The sequence below is a fragment of the Fundulus heteroclitus genome, chromosome 3 (genome assembly GCF_011125445.2).
Source record: "Fundulus heteroclitus isolate FHET01 chromosome 3, MU-UCD_Fhet_4.1, whole genome shotgun sequence".
Lineage (NCBI taxonomy): Eukaryota > Metazoa > Chordata > Actinopteri > Cyprinodontiformes > Fundulidae > Fundulus > Fundulus heteroclitus.
The window spans coordinates 18,945,599-18,963,395 of record NC_046363.1 but is presented as its reverse complement, the minus strand read 5'-3'; the positions used below and the strand labels follow the sequence as shown (position 1 = coordinate 18,963,395).

General features: G+C 44.4%; 1 protein-coding gene across 1 annotated transcript; it reads left to right on the top strand.

Annotated features, from left to right (window-relative positions):
- The first annotated feature begins 858 nt into the window (after nucleotides 1-858).
- Nucleotides 859-9,055, top strand: si:ch211-261d7.6 (zinc finger protein 729). Its single transcript, XM_012871608.3, has 2 exons — nucleotides 859-1,217; nucleotides 4,194-9,055. Exons 1-2 carry the CDS (start codon nucleotides 1,176-1,178, stop codon nucleotides 8,298-8,300), a joined length of 4,149 nt encoding a protein of 1,382 aa, XP_012727062.2. The 5' UTR covers nucleotides 859-1,175; the 3' UTR covers nucleotides 8,301-9,055.
- The last annotated feature ends 8,742 nt before the right edge of the window (nucleotides 9,056-17,797 follow it).

Here is a 17,797-nt window from a genome sequence, read left to right as displayed (position 1 = left end):
ATTCCAAGAGGAATTTTGGTGCCCAGCAGTCGATGACAGTCCAATCATAATCCTTACATCAACACAATGTCCACAATTATAATGATAAGGATATATTTAAAAAATTATAAAATGTGTCATGGTTGGTCAAAGTTGACAGAGCTTTAATTTCACTTGGGACAAAATATTTATACTGCTTGAGTCTTACAGCTGGCTACCTGAAAGAAGGCGAACAGGTGACTTTTTTTCTGGACACTTTGGCACATAGTAATAAATGGAGATGAGCTTAAAAAAAACAGTTAAATTTATGTAAGTGTTGCATTCAGTGACAAAGTGAAATCAATCAAAAGTCAAAGGAAGATGACAAAAAGGGAGAAAAACGGCAGGTGGTTTTTAAAGAGTTCAAAGAAAATTTTAAAATATATAATAAAATAACCATATCCAGATGACACTTTGGTGATCAAAGGTAATACACAATTTGGGAAAACGTGCTGTGGAGAAATGAGACGTGTTTTCAACAAGAGACAGTGAAGCATGTAATATTGTATTGGACCAAATAGGCTGTTGAGAGAAGGGAACTGGTACGTGATTAACTGGACATACAAGAAATCTGGGAGCACGTTGCTATTTTTATGTCGAGTAATATATATATATATATATATATATATATATATATATATATATATATATATATATATATATATATATATATAAAGGGGGTTTATAATACAGCTTTAATTTTCTAAATGTGTATAAACGTAATTTGTAAATAAATGTAGCTGTGTAGTAACCCACTCCATTCCAGTTGGTGGCGGTATTGCGTCAGAACGTGGTTTGAAAGCACAAGAAAAAGGAGGCGCTGTTTGTTGGTATCCCAGAAGAAGAACTTGTCACCGGCTGAGATGCGCATGTGCAAGATAGCTAGCTGTTTATTAAGAGTTGCTTTAATTGTGGTAAAATTTCACGTTCAGGCAGCATTATTGTAAAATTTCGCTCCATTTATTTATTTATTTATTTTTTACTAATCTTTATTCCACCCGAGCGTTGTGGGGTGGATTAAATCCACAGTTTGTCTAGCGAACGTTAGCGAAAGGTGGCTAACGTTAGCAAACAGTCGCAGGGCAAGATGGACGAGCCTTGTGCAGCCGCCGCGGTGCCGGAGGAGAGCGCTCAGAAGTCGGCCATGGACAGAGACGATGGAACCGCGGAGCGTCCATCTGCAGAGGAGGCGGCTGGCAGTAAGTAGCCGCTCAGTGAAAACTAACAACCGCGATGCTGCGGGAGCTCATCTCTTTTCGGCTCTAACTTTAACCTATGGTCATGAACACGCTCACACGTTTTAGACATATATTATTCTTTTTAAATGGGCGATTAGACTACCTGCATACTGAGTTTTTTTTGCGTTTAAGGGACCAGCAGTACCGCCTCTATGTTTGGTTGCAAGTCCCTTTTTTTATCTATATTTTCTGTCTTGCACATCGTTCTTGCTTTTAATGTTATGTTTTGGTCCTGAGCGAGTGCCTTCAGGCTTTCTGATGGTCTCCAAATTTCCATTTAGGAACCCATCAGTGCAATTTATTTATTTATTTTTTGTTAATTTTATTTATTTATTTGCTTCTATTTAGCCAATTCACAATCAGTGTCTACAGGGTAGAAAAAGGCATGAGAAGACATTTGCGGGGCGGATTTCTCTCTCACTCACTTCACTGACATAAAAAAAACACCTGCATTAATAAAAACTGCTTTTTACATTACCATTTCAACTTTATTGCATGTTCTTTCGGTGTTGTCCCTAAACTGACTAAAATAAATGTCAGTTTATTAACTTACAGGAATCTTGTCAATCACAAACGTCTTGTTTGGTTTACATTGAATAAGGAAATTCTCAATGTTAATAAATATTCTGGCTTGGCAAAAAAAAAAAAGTTCTGTTTAACTTTTTTCTTAATGTAAACATTTTAGTTCAATCCTGGAATAAAAATATCCCCAATTAGTGATGGAGTCAGGACATTACACGAGCTGTTTAAGCATGTCAAATTATATTCTGGGTGTGTTTCCATCACCTGGGGGAAATTTCACAAAACTGCAACCTGCAATATTTCCATAAATTAGTTTTTGGAGGGAATGTTAACTCTGTGGGGTTATCACTAATCCAGCGACTGCAGCAAAATCAGCCACCCCCACCTCCACTGATAATGATTATTTATTTATTTATTTATTTATTTATTCATTCATTTATTTTTTGTGAACCCAATTAACAAATCAGTTCACCAAAGTATACCAAATTCACTCAAGATGTTATTGCTAACATAAGAGAATGTAGCAAAGAACCAGGCTTATATTTTATCTTGAGGCATTCCTGAGAAGATTCTAGCTTTGACTTGGATATTGTTGATTTTTACTAAAGAAATATTTCATAATTAAGAAGAACAGGTAATTTATTTAACTTTACTAACTTGTCTGTCAGGCAGTAAAACAAAATGAAATGTTTTTGGACACAAAATACTTTTTTTAATCAGTGATTTGATTCATAGGTTGGTGTTAATTTAAAACTATATATTAAAAGGTTCTTGGGGTAATGTTTTTAAAGTTTACAAGCAAATCTAGCTTTTTGGGCTGTAAGGAAATGAGGAAGGACTCAAGAGTTTTGCACGGTGCTGGAGCTCAGAGGTGAAGCCTGTTGTCTGCTGGTTTCAATTTTGACTCTTTTAGGATTTTAGGATAGCCTAAATTAATGGATCGTGTTAACCAACCGTCACCCTCTGTGTCAGAGCCGGTGCAGCATGTGTTTTTGGCTTTAGAGGAACAATAATACACCTGCTGCAATGAGGGGCTGGTAGAAAGTCTGTTTTTTTATGTGGGGTTGCATATAAAGTGTGTTGATTCTCTTTTATTTAAGATGAAGTTGCTGTAAACTCCAGCGTCACTGAATCTTCAGCCCCAGCAAACTAAGTTGACACACCAGATTGATAATATGTAGCGCTCTCCATTCTGCACATTATCAATCTAGGATTGATCTGATGAGCTGATTGGGCAAAGCGACACCTAGTGCCCGCCTACCAAAGGTCGGTTTTAGCCAATCACGGTCCCACATGAAACTGTTGTAAGCAGCAGACGCCATGAGAAACCACAACTCGTTACTCTGATCAAGGCTCGCTTATTTGGAAGCTGACGCTCATGGATTCAGACGAAACAGATGTGAAAGCAGCAGCTACGCCTGCGTCCTCCTGCGCTGCCATGTTTGTTTGGATTCAGCTGTGGGCTCAGGCAGCTCTTGCTTTCATCACAGCTGGTATGCCCCGCCTTAAACCACAATACTGCAACGTGATTGGCCACCCTGTTTTGGGTCGGTCTTGAACAGTTGAGGCTGGAGCGGGTTTGTGAACGCACAAATACCGCAAGGATTCAGCTTGCCGACCACGTTACCCCCAAATCCCTCCCCTGGGATCCCTGTCTGTACATCATACAAGTCGATCTGCGGTGATCAGAGCAGAGGCTGTGAAAGGAGTGGGATGTACAGCTCAGCATTTCTCCTTACCCTAATAGTTTCTGGCTGAGCTCTGCATCTCTATCCTCCTGTAGGCTGTGGGAATGTTTGAAAAAGCAGCAAAGAGGTGTTTGTCACCCTTAACATGTTATGAGGTGCGTCAGATTCTGCTGAACAGCATTTACTACTGAAGGATCTGCTGCTGTTTCCGCTCTGTTTAGTTCCACCATGCCACATTCATTCAGCGACCCACCTCTTGAGATTTATTGAAGATCATTTAAAAACATTTAAGCTCTCCTTTATTTTTATTTGCAATGATTTTATAATGTTGCCTGTGTGTCACTCTCGGCCTTTAAACTGGCCTCGTTTTATAGTCTAATGGATGATTACGTTACTTCTGTTCCCTGTGCTTGTTATTTGTCTCTGTATTTTAAAAAGTAGTTTAATCTGAAGCCGTTATATCAACCGATTAAAATTATGAAATGTTCTGTAGTTGAACCCTTGGTTTATTTTTGTGTTTTTAGAAGGAATGTGAATTTTCTGTAGTTGTTTCTGTTTGTGATTTTTCCATGTAAATATTGTTTTTTTTCTTCTGTACACTTAAATGTTGTTAAAAAATAATAATAAAAAACGTTATTAAACCTGTGTTTTGTTATATATCCTTTATTTCCTTTTTCTTGGAAGCAGGAGTCTCTTTGACCTCCTATTTTCCCGTTTCTATTTCTAGGGGCCGAGCGTTTCTGCTGTCTGGATTGCGGCGAAGCTTTCAGCGAGGAGGCGGCGTACTCGGAGCATCGCCACCGGCACCCTCCACAAAACCCGCATTCAGACAGCCGGCCTGCTGGTGCACTTGCTGCTGAAAGGGACAACGAAACGCTTATATTTTTGCACTTGCTGTCCTCAGTCGTTTGCCGAGATGATGGACCTGCACTTACACATGAAGGACCTCCATCAGCTCTCGCCGATCGGTCCTGGGACAACGAAGCGGCACGCCTACAAATGCTCAGACTGCGGCAAATCGTACACATCGATCGGACACTTTCTCAACCATCAGCGCTCACACAGGCAGCCCTCCAAATCCGTTTTTCACGACTTGGAGCATTTGAAAAAGAAGTCGTTCCGGTGCGAGTCCTGCGGGAGGAGCTACTCCCGCGCTTCGGCCCTGGACGCTCACCGACGCTGCCACGAAGAGAAGCTGGTCAAGTCGAAGAGCAGGAGCGCCGGAGAAGCGTCTCAGGCGGCAGAGCCGGCAGCGGAAGCCAAACCGAGCGACGGTCCAACAGCGGAGGATTGTGAAAAGCCTTTTCAGTGTTTGTGCGGCAAAGCCTTCTCCAGCACGATGCGCCTGAAAACCCATCAGAGGTTTAGCCGCAAACCTCTTTGCTCTCCAGAGGAGAATAAGCAAAAACGAAAGAAGGGCTGCGGCGAGTTTTACTGCGGCGAGTGCAACAAGGCGTTCAGTGGCCACATCGCCCTCTTCAATCACCGGCGGTGGCACGCCAATCACTCGGACGACTCGGCGAACAGGTTCCCCTGTGAGGAATGCGGAAAGGTATTCATGACCCTGACGTTCTACTACAAACACCAGCGGACGGCACACAGCCTAGAGACGCCTTCCAAATCCTTTCATCACCAAGTGCGTCAGCTCCAAAAGAGGGCGTTCCAGTGTGAAGACTGTGGGCTAAAATTCTCCCGGGCTTCGGCGCTTCAGTCCCATCAGCTTCAGCACACGAGCGTTTTCAGAGAAACCGAGACGGCGCCTTCAGAGTCGTCCCAGAGGGTGTTGGAAAGTGTGCAGAAAGACGACGAGCGCCCGGAGGCTGCGGCGGAGGGAAGCGCGCAGCCAGAAACGTCGCCTCCCACCGGTGCGGGTGGAGAACACCAGACAGACGGCACGGACGAAGAGACGGAGAGCTACGAGCCGGGGGACTTCATCGTACAGGTGATTAGCGCCAGCGAGTCCGAGGACGAGGCCGTCCAAGAGCCGAACCCCGATCTGGAGCTGCTGTGCGAATCGGACCAGGAGTTGAGAGAGGAGGACGTTTCCCCCGGAAGTCCGGTCTCAAAACCGGAAACGGACTTGAAAATCGTCCAGATTGACTTTGAGCAAAGCTCGCTGTGTGCACTGATGGGCAGCGTGGCCCAGCTGAAATCTGCAGAGGATAGGTTTGATTGCCCCGAGTGTTATCGGTCGTTTAACAACCCCTCCTCGCTGCGCGTGCACAGAATGTGGCACGGCGTTCGTAGAAGACGGCCGAGTCCGGCCCGGTCAGAGGCAGCTGACGGTTGTGGTACATTTCCACAGGAGAGCCAGGCCCAGAGCGGCGGTGCGACAAATCAGGGCGACGCCGGCGTAGAAGAGAAGGCTTTCATCTGCAGCGAGTGCGGTCAGGTTTTCTCCCAGCCGTCTGCTTTAGTGTCGCATCAGTCGCAGCATCCCAGAAGGAAGCAGTTCCAGTGCCCGCATTGCGCCGCGTCCTATTTGCACGCAGCCAGCTTGTTTAACCATTTGAAAACCTGCCCAACACAAAAGAGGGAGAATATCTCCGTGAGTAAGAAAGAATACAACCCAAATAAAACCCTTCTGGGTCCAAAGATCTACCATTGCGAGCAGTGTGGGAAGGGCTTCTGGTCCTTGGGGGCGTACTCTCATCACAAGCAACATCTGACGGAGTGCGTGGATCTGAGGCTCCGGAAAGGCGTGTCGGGGTCTCCGCACTCGAACGGACGCTCGCGCTCCGGCATCAAGGTGGCGTGCCCCGTGTGCGGCAGGAAGTTCCGCCACAAGGGCATCATGGCGCTGCACATGCGCAAGCACGAAAACGGCAACCACAAGTGCGAGCTCTGCGGCCGCTCCTTCCGGCTGTTTTCCAGCCTGCTCAGGCACGAGGTGGTGCACAGCGACCAGCTGCTCCCGCCGCCCGCCAAGTCCTTCCAGCATCAGCTGGAGCAGCTGAAGAAGAACACGTACGGCTGCCCCGACTGCGGCAAGCTGTTCTCGCGGGCCAAGGCGCTGCAGTTTCACATGAAGAGCCACGGCTACGAGACGGGCCGCTCCCCGGGGGCCGCGGCGGCTGCGAGGGATCTGCAGTGTGCGACGTGCTTTGCCCATTTCAGCAAGAAGTCCTCGTTAAGGGCCCACCAGAAGCTTTGCATTAAACGATGCGAAGAGGGAGGAGCGAAGACGGAACGGCCCGAAAACGAGGCCTCAAAAGCAGAGCGTATGGACGGCGAGGGGCCGGAACCGTCCGAGAAATCAAAAGAAGGGGACAGGGAAGCCCTGAAGGGGACAAAGGAGAACAACTCGGGGTCAAATAATCTGAGGTACAAGCGCAAGATCTGTGACAAAGGCTCTTCAGATGTTGGAGACCTGAACTCAAAGCAGCGCGGGAAATCAACTTCGTCTCTCTCTGTGACGTTAAAGATGACCAAGAAGAAGAAGAAGAAGGAGGAGCAGAGCAAAGGACTGCTGCACTGCTCGGACTGCGGGAGGCGTTTCGCCACCAAGTCTGCGCTGGGCTCCCACAGGCGATGGCATCGGAACAGGAAGTGTTCGCCGTCTTCGCTCAGAGAAGACGCCTCCGGCTCTGTCGGTCACACGGCCGAGGACGGAGGAGGTTTTGAGTGTGAGAAATGCGGCAAACATTTCTTCAACCGTCACGTCCTCCAGCGCCACTGGATCTTTAATCCTCGGTGCCTGACCAGGGCGGATCCAGAATCCAACACGGACCTGGACAGAAACGCGTCACCGGAGCAGTTTTCATGTCCAGAGTGCGACCAGGCGTTTGAGCGAGTTTCTCTTCTGGCTTCTCACTTCCAAAGTGAGCATCGTAAAATTTTGGAGGCAGGAGAACCTGGTGGAGAGCCCTCAGAGCGGGTCGGTGTCCGCCCCGCTGGGAGTGAACCCTCGTCATCAGCGGTGAAGGGTAAAAGCCATCGCTGTCCGCTCTGCTCCATGACCTTTGAGAAGGCGAGAGGTCTGCGTGCCCATAAATGGCAGGCCCACTCCCAACGCAAAAACAGCAAAAACCAGCCGCCTCCCAGAGCCAAGGTCGAGCAAACGGCCTTAAAAGACAAGGGGGACCAGGCCGAGCCCCCTGTGATCATCTCCAAAGAGACGAAGGACGTTCTGTCAGATCCCCAACCTGAGACGTCTGTCCCGTGTTCTGACGCTGGGGAAAAGTCCAGCCCTGCAGACGCTCCTCCTCCCCCTAACAGGGTTTGTCCGGAGGCCAAGCAGAAGGCGGAGACCGCCGAGGCCCCGGACGAGGCTTCCCCTCCGCCCAGCTGTGTCGGCGAGCTGGCGGTGAAATGCCTCTTCAAGTGCGATAAATGCGGCAAAGCCTTCCAGACCGAGGAGCAGCTGGAAAGCCACAAGAACAAGGCAAAGAGCCGGCCGTACTGCTGTGCCCTGTGCTGCCACGGCTTCTGGACGGAGAGCCAGCTGCAGCAGCACCTGGCCTGGCACGACCAGGTGCGCTGCCGCCTCCCCAACGAGGTGCGCCTGTGGCTCAGCGCCGCTGTCACCTCCAAGCCTTTCCAACGCAACGTCCCCAACGCCACCGCCGCCGCCGGCAAAGGAACAGCATCTGCCGCCAGCGAGCTCGCCCTCGACCCCGCCGGCCTGGCGAGGCTCACCCACCGGTGCGAACACTGCGGCAACGCCCTGCATTCGCCGGCGGCGTTGCAGAAACACAAAGCTCAGTGCGGCAGCGGCAGCCGGGCGTCGTACCGCTGCTCTCTTTGCCCCAGGATGTTCAGACACATCCAGGAGTTTCTCGATCACCACCAGGAGTGTGTCCGCTCCCTCACCAGCGGCCTTAATCCGCCCTGAATGTAGGAACCCCGGCCTCCTGCAGCAGCTTCTCACAGAGCGTGCTCACAAGCCAAACTACAAAAGAAAACAGACTTGTTGCTCCTTTCCACACCTGCGTGACGTGTCCGGCTCCCTGTTCTCAGGCTTTTCCTCTAGCACTGGACCAGTATCACTGTAAATGTGAATGTACTACCGCTGTTTTTTTGTTTTTGTTTTTCTCTGAGCCAACTTTTAAATATGTTGCAAGTGGATGAATGTCTAAGCTTTGCTCTGCCTTTATAGGGAACGGGGTTTTTGAAGTGTTTGTGTTTATATTTGGAGAGAACGATGAGCATTATTACATTAAATTACGACATCGGCGTTGCTTATGCAGTCAGATGTTCAAGATGAGATGCTGCACTAAAAAACAAAGCTGCACTGCTACTTCAAAGGTTTATAGATGATATTGATATTTTAACCCAAATATGGACGCTTTTCCTGCTGTTTTGAAATGCTGTGGATTTTTAGTGAATGTACTATTATATATAAATTTCACAGCAAGCACAGTGTTGAAGTCTTGTAAAGCATATTCTGCAGTGTTTGATGCTCTGGTGTTTTTCTTTATATGTTATGTGCACCTTCGTGGAAAGACTACTAAATATGGTGTTTACGTTCCTGTAGGACTGCTGTCGTTAATATTTGCCCCTTTCTGATTGTGTCTTTATGTTCAGTGTTTCGTTTGACTTGTTTAAGTTGCTGTTTCAGAAACAGAAGATAAAATTGTTTGAACCTTGCAGAGAGTCGTGTGCTTGATTCGGTTTTCTTTTTTTGGTTCTCCTAGAATATGTCACGATGGCTCGATTCGTCCAAGTTGATTAAGTTTTAGTCGTGGTTTCACTTCCTTCTGCTGCCATCTGGATTATATTGACCTGTAGAAGTGTATTTAGGTGAAGTTTGTGGTTTATACGGATTCCTGGAAACAGGAGGCTGGTGTAACAGCAGTAACTATGAAAGCAGCAGAAAGGAAACCTGAATAGAAACGCATCTATGAGGGTAAATTGACTTTTCTTTCTAATTGAGACTGATGGGAAGATCAACTACTTCAATGAAACAAAAGCCTGTGCTGAGAATCTGCTTCCTGTTGTGACTGTAAGCTCAGCATGTTTTGGGTTTTAAAGTTCAGATTGATCTTCAGTCATCACCAACTCTTTCCTCAAAGTGTGTGAATCAGATTAGTTTGTGTCTTTAATTTAATACCAACAAATTATTCCATCCCTTCTTGCTTAAACCAGGGGTATCCAAACGGTGCTCCTGGGATCATTTAATGCCCTTTAAATGTTGTTTTCCCTGACAAATTTTAAACTTGGAATTGAAATGTTAGGCCCCACACAAACTTTTATTAGTGGTTTTTTGTATGTTTTTTTCATTCTATTTCATCCTAAATAAAATCACAAACGTGCAACAACTTGTAATCAAGAACAGACAATGTTGCTACTTGGTTAAACAGTAATTTTTAAAATAATTTGGAAGACTTTGAAGCTGCCCAAGATATAGAAAACTGTAAGCCTTTTTTAATTAGGCAAAAAAAAAAATTAAGAAACCTGTTCTGATGTTTTGGATCTAAAATGATTTCCAGATCGCTTTTATTTATTTTATTTTATTTATTTATTTATTCATTCATTTAAAATCTTGAATATTTTATTAAAATTATGCACATTTAGTTTCTCGCTAAGCAGATAAAAAGAAATCATAATTAGTTTTTGCTTTAAAACAAAAGTCACTAGTTAGTATTTTTCAATCTCCTAATTGGTTTCAATTAGTTTCATTTATTTTCTTTTGGGCTGCCGACTAAAGGAATATGGTGCATTCTAACGCCCCCTGCTGTTGGTTGTTGTTTATTCAAGGCGCATAGACTACAAGTATATTATGGAAAGTGACTAATTGTCGGTTTTTAAAGTGTGTACCAAACATTCTTGGGGTAAATACAAACTGTTGCATTGTCTGTTTAACACGCCCCTTTTTTTCCATATTTTTCCACACCGGGTTCTGCAACAGAATCGCAGTAATGGTACCAAGTTGTTGTTTTTTCTCTCCAGTTCTCCTTATTTTACCCATGTTTTAACTACAGTTATGGCAAAGATCAGTCTCACCCCAGGCATATTGAGATTTAAGATAATCTTTTCATTTAGCCAACATGTTTTTTCTGATGAGGTAATATTAACGTTTAGGAGCAGCCCAGCCGGAGTTCTGATGAACTTAGACAATCTGTGGAAGGAGGTAAAAGTTACGGTGAGGAGGCCTTCTAACCACAATTAACCTTCAGTCTCATCCAGTCCTACAGTGGGAACATGCAAGAAGTTGGTCAGCAGTTCAGGTTTCATTGCCACAGACCCAATACAGATTTCTACATTGATTTATTAAGACCACTGTTCACCATTTAGAATAATGCTCCCTTTTATGTTTTTTTTTTCAGTTCTCAAATATAAGTCATTTTTGGTTTTATGATTTAACGATTTTTCTTTTTTTATGTTTTAGGCAAATCCAGCTTTTTCGAGTTAAAAAGATTGCTAATCTAAAACATCAGAGAGGAAATTAATTTAGATAAAAAAAAGGACAATTTTTATATAAAATGCTCATCAACAAATCTTTTTCTTCTTTCTTTGCAGCCAAAGAGAACGGTATAACCTGTAAGGACTGCGGTCTGACCTTTACGTTCATGGATGCCTATGAGACCCACCTGCACCAGCATGCGCTGGAAGAGGAGGAATCCCAGCTGAGGGACAACGCCTCTCCCCCAGGTCACGGGGACAGCGGAGAAGACGGTGGCGCTGGGGCGGATGGTTTGGACGCGAGCGGTTCGCCTCAAACCCAGCATCTCGAATTAACGCAATATCCCAAGGACTCGGTGAACAGCACTCGGTCGCTTTACACCTGCGCCGTGTGTGGGAAGAGTTACACCTACCTGGTTTCATTTCAGAAACACCAGAAAATCCACGAAACGACGCCTGAGAAAGAAAAACCCAAGAGCCTGATTGATCATAACTTGCGAAACTACGAGTGTCCCGACTGCGGGATGTCGTTCATCAGGCGAACGCGACTAATCAGTCACCTGCGAGTGCACAGGTCCAAAGAGCGCGACAAGCTTCTCAGGTGTGATCAGTGCAACAAAGTCTTCGCTTCTGCGAAGTCGTGGACGGCTCACGTTGAGCTGCACAAAGAGAGGCGTTTCTGGTGTTTAAGCTGCGCTCTGGGCTTCCTGAGCGAACCGTCGCTGGACAAACACCTGCAGAGTCACAGTGTGAGGCAGCTGAACCACACCGCTGATAAACAGAGCAACACCGTCACTAAACCCACGCCGAGTCTGCCTAAAACGCAGCAAAGTGCAAAGGCTCGTCACTGCCTGCGCTGTGGCAAGAGGTTCTGGCGCTCAAAAAGCCTATATAGACACCGAAGGCGCCACAGATGCCAAGCCAGGGTCCCTCCAGTGAGTAATCAAGGGGCGGGAGATAAAAAAGCAGAGACATCGCTCACAAATGGAGGAGAGACGCTGGAGATGGATGCAAGCAGGGGGGAGCTGCAGGCTAAGGAGGAAGAAGAGCAGATGGAGGTAGGGGGTCCTGATGCTGAGGCTGAGGATGAGGATCAGGAAGAGTCGGAGGATTCTGACTGCGGAGAGCCTGGACATTGCTACGAGCGTTCAGAACCTCGGCCCTCGGACGACCAGCCGAGCCCAGAAGCTGCGCCGACCCCAGCAGGAAGGGGGACGAACAGAGCAGAGCACAGAGTGCACAAGTATTGGGAGTGGGAGTGCATCGAGTGTGATATGGGCTTTGATGAAGTGGCCAAGCTGCACCTGCACTATGTAAAGCATGCAACAGGAGAGTTACCCATACCAAAACAAGAAATTGAAGGTTAAAGCCTTTTAATTTCTCCTTTTTTGATTCTTTTTTTTTTTGTTTGTTTGTTAAACCATATTTAGTGTTAGACACTGGGAATTTGTAGTGTTTCTAATTAAATGTTTGATACATAAAGCTAAAAAGGGGATAATGAGAAAAGGTGGAAACCAATGATACATGCTTTGTACACAAAATACAAATAAAATCAATTCAAACTGAGATTCTGGATTTCTTATCTGTGATTATAGCATTAAAAGTAGTAATGATGGTTTTGAAGTCGGCCTCCAAATCAATCTTTGGAACATGTTAAATTAAAGTTCCTTTGTTATGCAGGGTCTTGCAAATGTATGGACGCTGCTAGGACTTTTTTAATCTTTTATCTTGTTACAACCCCAAACTGAAGTGTATTTTATTACGATTTTATGTACGGTAATAAGCAACTGAATGGAAGCTGTAGGATCATTTCTAAGTTTGTTTACAAATAAAACTTTGAATCCTGACAGTAATTTATATCTAGTCCCCTGAGTCAAAACTTTATATATATATATATATATATATATATATATATATATATATATATATATATATATATATATATATATATATATATATATATATATATATATATATATATATAATATATATATATATATATATATATATATAATATATATATATATCTATATATATATATATATATATAATATATATATATATATATATATATATATATATACTGCACTTTAAACTGCAAATCTATGATAGTACACTTCTGACAGCTTTGCACATCTACGGACAGAAAATCTTGCTTTGAGAAATAGTTTAAACCCAGATTAACTGCGGAGCGTCTGTGAATAGCAGTTTCATCGCCGATTCTCAGCTGAGATTCTTTTCTGGACTTTGATTAGGTGACTGACACCCGACTATACTTTGATTTAAACCGTTGTATCCCAGCTTTTTATGTTTAGGGTCGTCCTGCTGGAAGATGAACCTTTGCGCCAATCCCAAGTCTTTTGCGTCCTCCAGGAGCGTTTCTGTGCATCGGGCATCGCAGAGGGCTTGTCCATTTTCCCATCAACCTGAGGATCACTTTCCCTGCAAAATAGGAAAACATCCCCCTGACATGCTGCTGCTGCTGCAGCTGCTGCTGCAGCCACGTTTCAACATGTACAAATACAGCTCCTCTCAGATTCTTTTTGTTTTGTTTTACTTTTACAACTTATCTCTGGTTTTTGTAATGCTACCCGGAGCTCTTTCACCAGAGAAGAGATCATGAACATCAGGGCAACATCACCAGAGGATGTATTCCCCACTTCTCTTCTCCCTACACTGGAAATTTCGGACATTGTGGTCGAAGGTGCGCTCACCTTTGCTCACGCAGCGAAACGCCGTAGGAGAGGGAAACTCACCAGTGCGTCTTCGCCAGTTTGCTTCATTCATTCTGGTCGGTGTTTACATCGCGCTGCATTCAAACGTGCAGGTCGCACAGCGCATGCTCACAGACCAGATACTGAGTGTGGAGCGGAGAAATAAGATAAGATAAGATAAGATAGTCTTTATTGGTCTCACAATGGAGAAATTCACTCGTCACATCGGCTCATACAAGAAGGTGCAGAGTAGGGAAGGTGCATTCAGTTATATACAGTGAATCTTCATATATACAATGGATCAGAAAGAATACCAAAAAATACAAAAAAGGAAATAGGAATGGGCATATGATGTCTCATTTACATTCTTAGTGGTCTATATATATATATATATATATATATATATATATATATATATATATATATATATAAACATATATAAACATATCTATATACTTAAATATATACATATATCTATGCGCATATATGTGTATGTGCATATACATTGTATACATTTGTACATACATACATACATACATGTGGGCTGACTTATGTTCAGGTGGTGATAGCAGCTGGAGTCACTACATCAGGATTATTGCACCTTGGTTGGAAATCCGGACTCCTTAGTTATTGTCCGTGTGACTTTAACAAAGGAAACCTCACTCATGAACTTCCCAAATATAGACAGTTTATTAAATGCCCGACCAGAGAGGAGAGCATTCTGGATCACTGTTACACCTCAGTCAGAGATGCTTATCACTTATCAGGGCTGCTACCAACAGTCTGGATGAGTTCACAGAGACTGTGACATCATACATAATCAACAATGAAAAACCCTGGTTCACATTAAAATTCAGAAGGCTAAGGCTGGAGAAGGAAGAGGCCTTCATAAGTGGGGACAAATGCACATTCAAAGATGCAAAATACAAGTTTAGTAAGGCGGTGAAAGAGGCTAAACGACTGTATTCTGAGAAGCTGTAAAACGCTGCTTCTGTCTGGAAAGGGCTTAGGTAGATCACAAATTACAAGCCTAAAGCCCCCGACTCCATGAACGACCACTTAGTCAACGACCTGAACAACTTCTACTGTCGTTTCAACAAACAAAGGGTCAGTCCTGCATCCGCCCCCCACGACACCACCCAACAGATCACCTCCACCTCAGTGACAACTCTTTCCATACATGAGAGAGATGTTAACAAACTCTTCAGAAGACAGAACCCCCGGAAAGCTGCTGGACCAGACTCTCTCTCCATCCACCCTGAAGCACTGTGCTGATCAGCTGTCTCCAGTGTTCACAGACATTTTTAACACCTCATTAACGACATGTCACGTACCAACGTGCTTCAAATCCTCCACCATCATCCCTGTTCCCAAGGACCACAGGACTTAATGACTTTAGACCCGTCGCTCTGACCTCTGTGGTTATGAAGTCCTTTGAGCCCCTTGTGCTTTCACACCTGCAAGAAATCCCTGACCCCCTCCTGGACCCCCTACAGGCCTACAGTTTGCCAATAGACCAGTTCACGCGTGACGTCACGAGCTACATCTGGGTCCCACTGGTAGGCAAAAGCAGTACTGTTCCCGTCTACTACCATGAAAAAACGGGTGAATTACCTTTTAGTTCGTTTATTTTTGAAATGTAAACAATGCCTACGACTTGTTGTGCTCCCGGTTGCACACAGAGGCATTCCAAATCATTGGATACGTTTCTTTCGTTTACCGAAGGACGAAGAAAGAAATGGATAATTTCAATGAAAAGGATGCAGGCAGACACTCCCAATGGACTGGGGGAGCCATCATACCACAACAGAATTTGCAGTCTACACTTCATCTCCGGTAAATACAACTTAATTTTGCACTGGTCATTGTACTTAAATAATTATATAAATAAAAAAATAGGATATATACTTAAGTCAAGACGTAAACGTTTGTTTTGTAATAATATACGTACATGTACAATGTATGCAAACCCTCTGGCATGAGTCTGTGAAAAGGATTAATAAGACCACACCAATATTAATAACACCAAAATAATCCGTAGTGAACAATGTTTTTTTTTGTTTTTAACCTACCGGTGGCGGGTCTTCCTCGCTGCTGAGGCGTGGTCTGTGTCCGACTCCGCTTTTGTATGTTACACAAACATGTCTGAACATCCATCCATCCATTTTCTGACCCGCTTAATCCCTCATTGGGTCAAGGGGGTTGCTGGTGCCTATGTCCCGATATAAAATAATTGTAGCTGTCCAGTGGTTTCATGGCTTTCATGCTCTCTCGTGTGTACTGGCCTGCGTGTTTATAAAGCAGCTGTATGTGTCGCCGTAGGGAACCCTTGGCCAGCATTTCACAGACTCGCTCCGTCCCTTCAGGCTTTTGCTGTGTGGATCTGGCAATCTGATACCATCAACTTACTCTTATAACGATCTTGTGATACGTTATCTAAAGACGTTCTCCTGAAGTTCGCGGACGACACCACTCTCATCGGACTTATCTCTGATGGTGACGAGTCCGCCTACAGGTGGGAGGCTGACCATCTGGTGACCTGGTGCAGGGAGAACAACCTGGAGCTCAACGCTGTAAAAACAGTGGAGATAGTTGTTGACTTCAGGAAGAACTCAGCCCCAGCTACCCCCATCACCCTCTGTTACTCCACCATTGATACTGTGGAGTCTTTCCGCTTCCTGGGAACTATCATCTCCCAGGACCTAAAGTGGGAGCTGAACCTCAACTCCCTCACCAAGAAAGCCCAGCAGAGGATGTACTTCCTGCGGCAGCTGAAGAAATTCAACCTGCCAAGGACAATGATGGTGCACTTCTACTCCTCCATCATTGAGTCCATCCTCACCTCCTCCATCACCATCTGGTACGCTGGTGCCACCACTAAGGACCAGGGCAGACTGCAGCGTGTCATCAGGTCTGCAGAGAAGGTGATTGGCTGCAATCTTCCATCTCTCCAGGACCTGTACGCCTCCAGGACTCTGAGGCATGCAGGGAAGATTTTGGCTGATCCCTCACACCCCAGTCATGGACTATTTCAGTCACTTACCTTTGGCAGGAGGCTGCGGTCCATCGGGACCAAAACCTCACGCCACTAGAACAGTCTTTTGCCATCTGCTACCAGCTTTACCAACAAGGCCAAGAACCGCCCGTGACACTGCCTCTCTCCCTCCCCTGTTCAGGACCTACAAGCTACACCAACGTAATGTTGTGGAAAATTTTATTGATGTATGTAACTCTGATCATATCTTGTCTGGAAGCACCTGCATAATTTTCCCGTGTGAAAGAAGCTCTCATGCTTACAGATTTACTGTGTTTCCACATCCAAGGACATTGAGTAAGATAGGAACTGGATCATACCAGTGGCTGCACTCCTCTGGAGATTACTCCCACTTTCTTTGTTAACCTAGAATGTACAAAAGTTTAGTGTGTGCTTTCTCTCATTGCTCTGTTTTCCTGTCTGCGCTGGGGGACAGAGACATTTAAACACTCATACCCTTGAATTAAATAACTTAAAGACAAACGGCGCATTATTTGTTTTTATGAGTGGTGGGCTCACTTAATTGATAATTATTAATATCCATCTCAGTAGCATCTCCAGACCTTCTGTGTTACATTAACACACAGTCTACCATGTATGTAGCTTTCTGTATATATATATATATATATATATATATATATATATATATATATATATATATATATATATATATATATATATATATATATATATTAGTTTTTTTTTTTGTTTTGTCTGCACCATCAACACCAAGTCAAATTCCTTGTAAGTGCAAACCTACTTGGCAATAAATTTGATTCTGATTATTTATTAATACAAATAATGTGTCGTTTTCCTTGAATGACAAATATGCTTTGCTTTGTGTTGATATATTACATAAAACAGTTAAAATACTTTGGTTGTACTATGGTAAAACATGTCAGAGGAGGGGCTGATTTTGCAGGGTACTGTAGTTTTAGCAAGGATTTATTTTTTTTATTTTTTTTTAAGTAATTAAAATGAAAGTTCAATGCGTTAATCAGTGTGTTGTTGTAAACCCTCACCAGGCGTGAAAAAGATGGCGCATTATTCGTGGAGTTTATTAATATTGGCTAAAAAAAATAGTCCCTACGTGGTGTGGTGGTTTTAACTCGGGGGTTCGCGAGTTCGAATCCCGTCTGCGACAGGAAGGGCGCTATTCCAGTGACGGTGTAGTTCATCCGTAATAGCGGAAAGGACCTTCTTATTAGCATGTAACAGGAACCACATATCCCATGATTC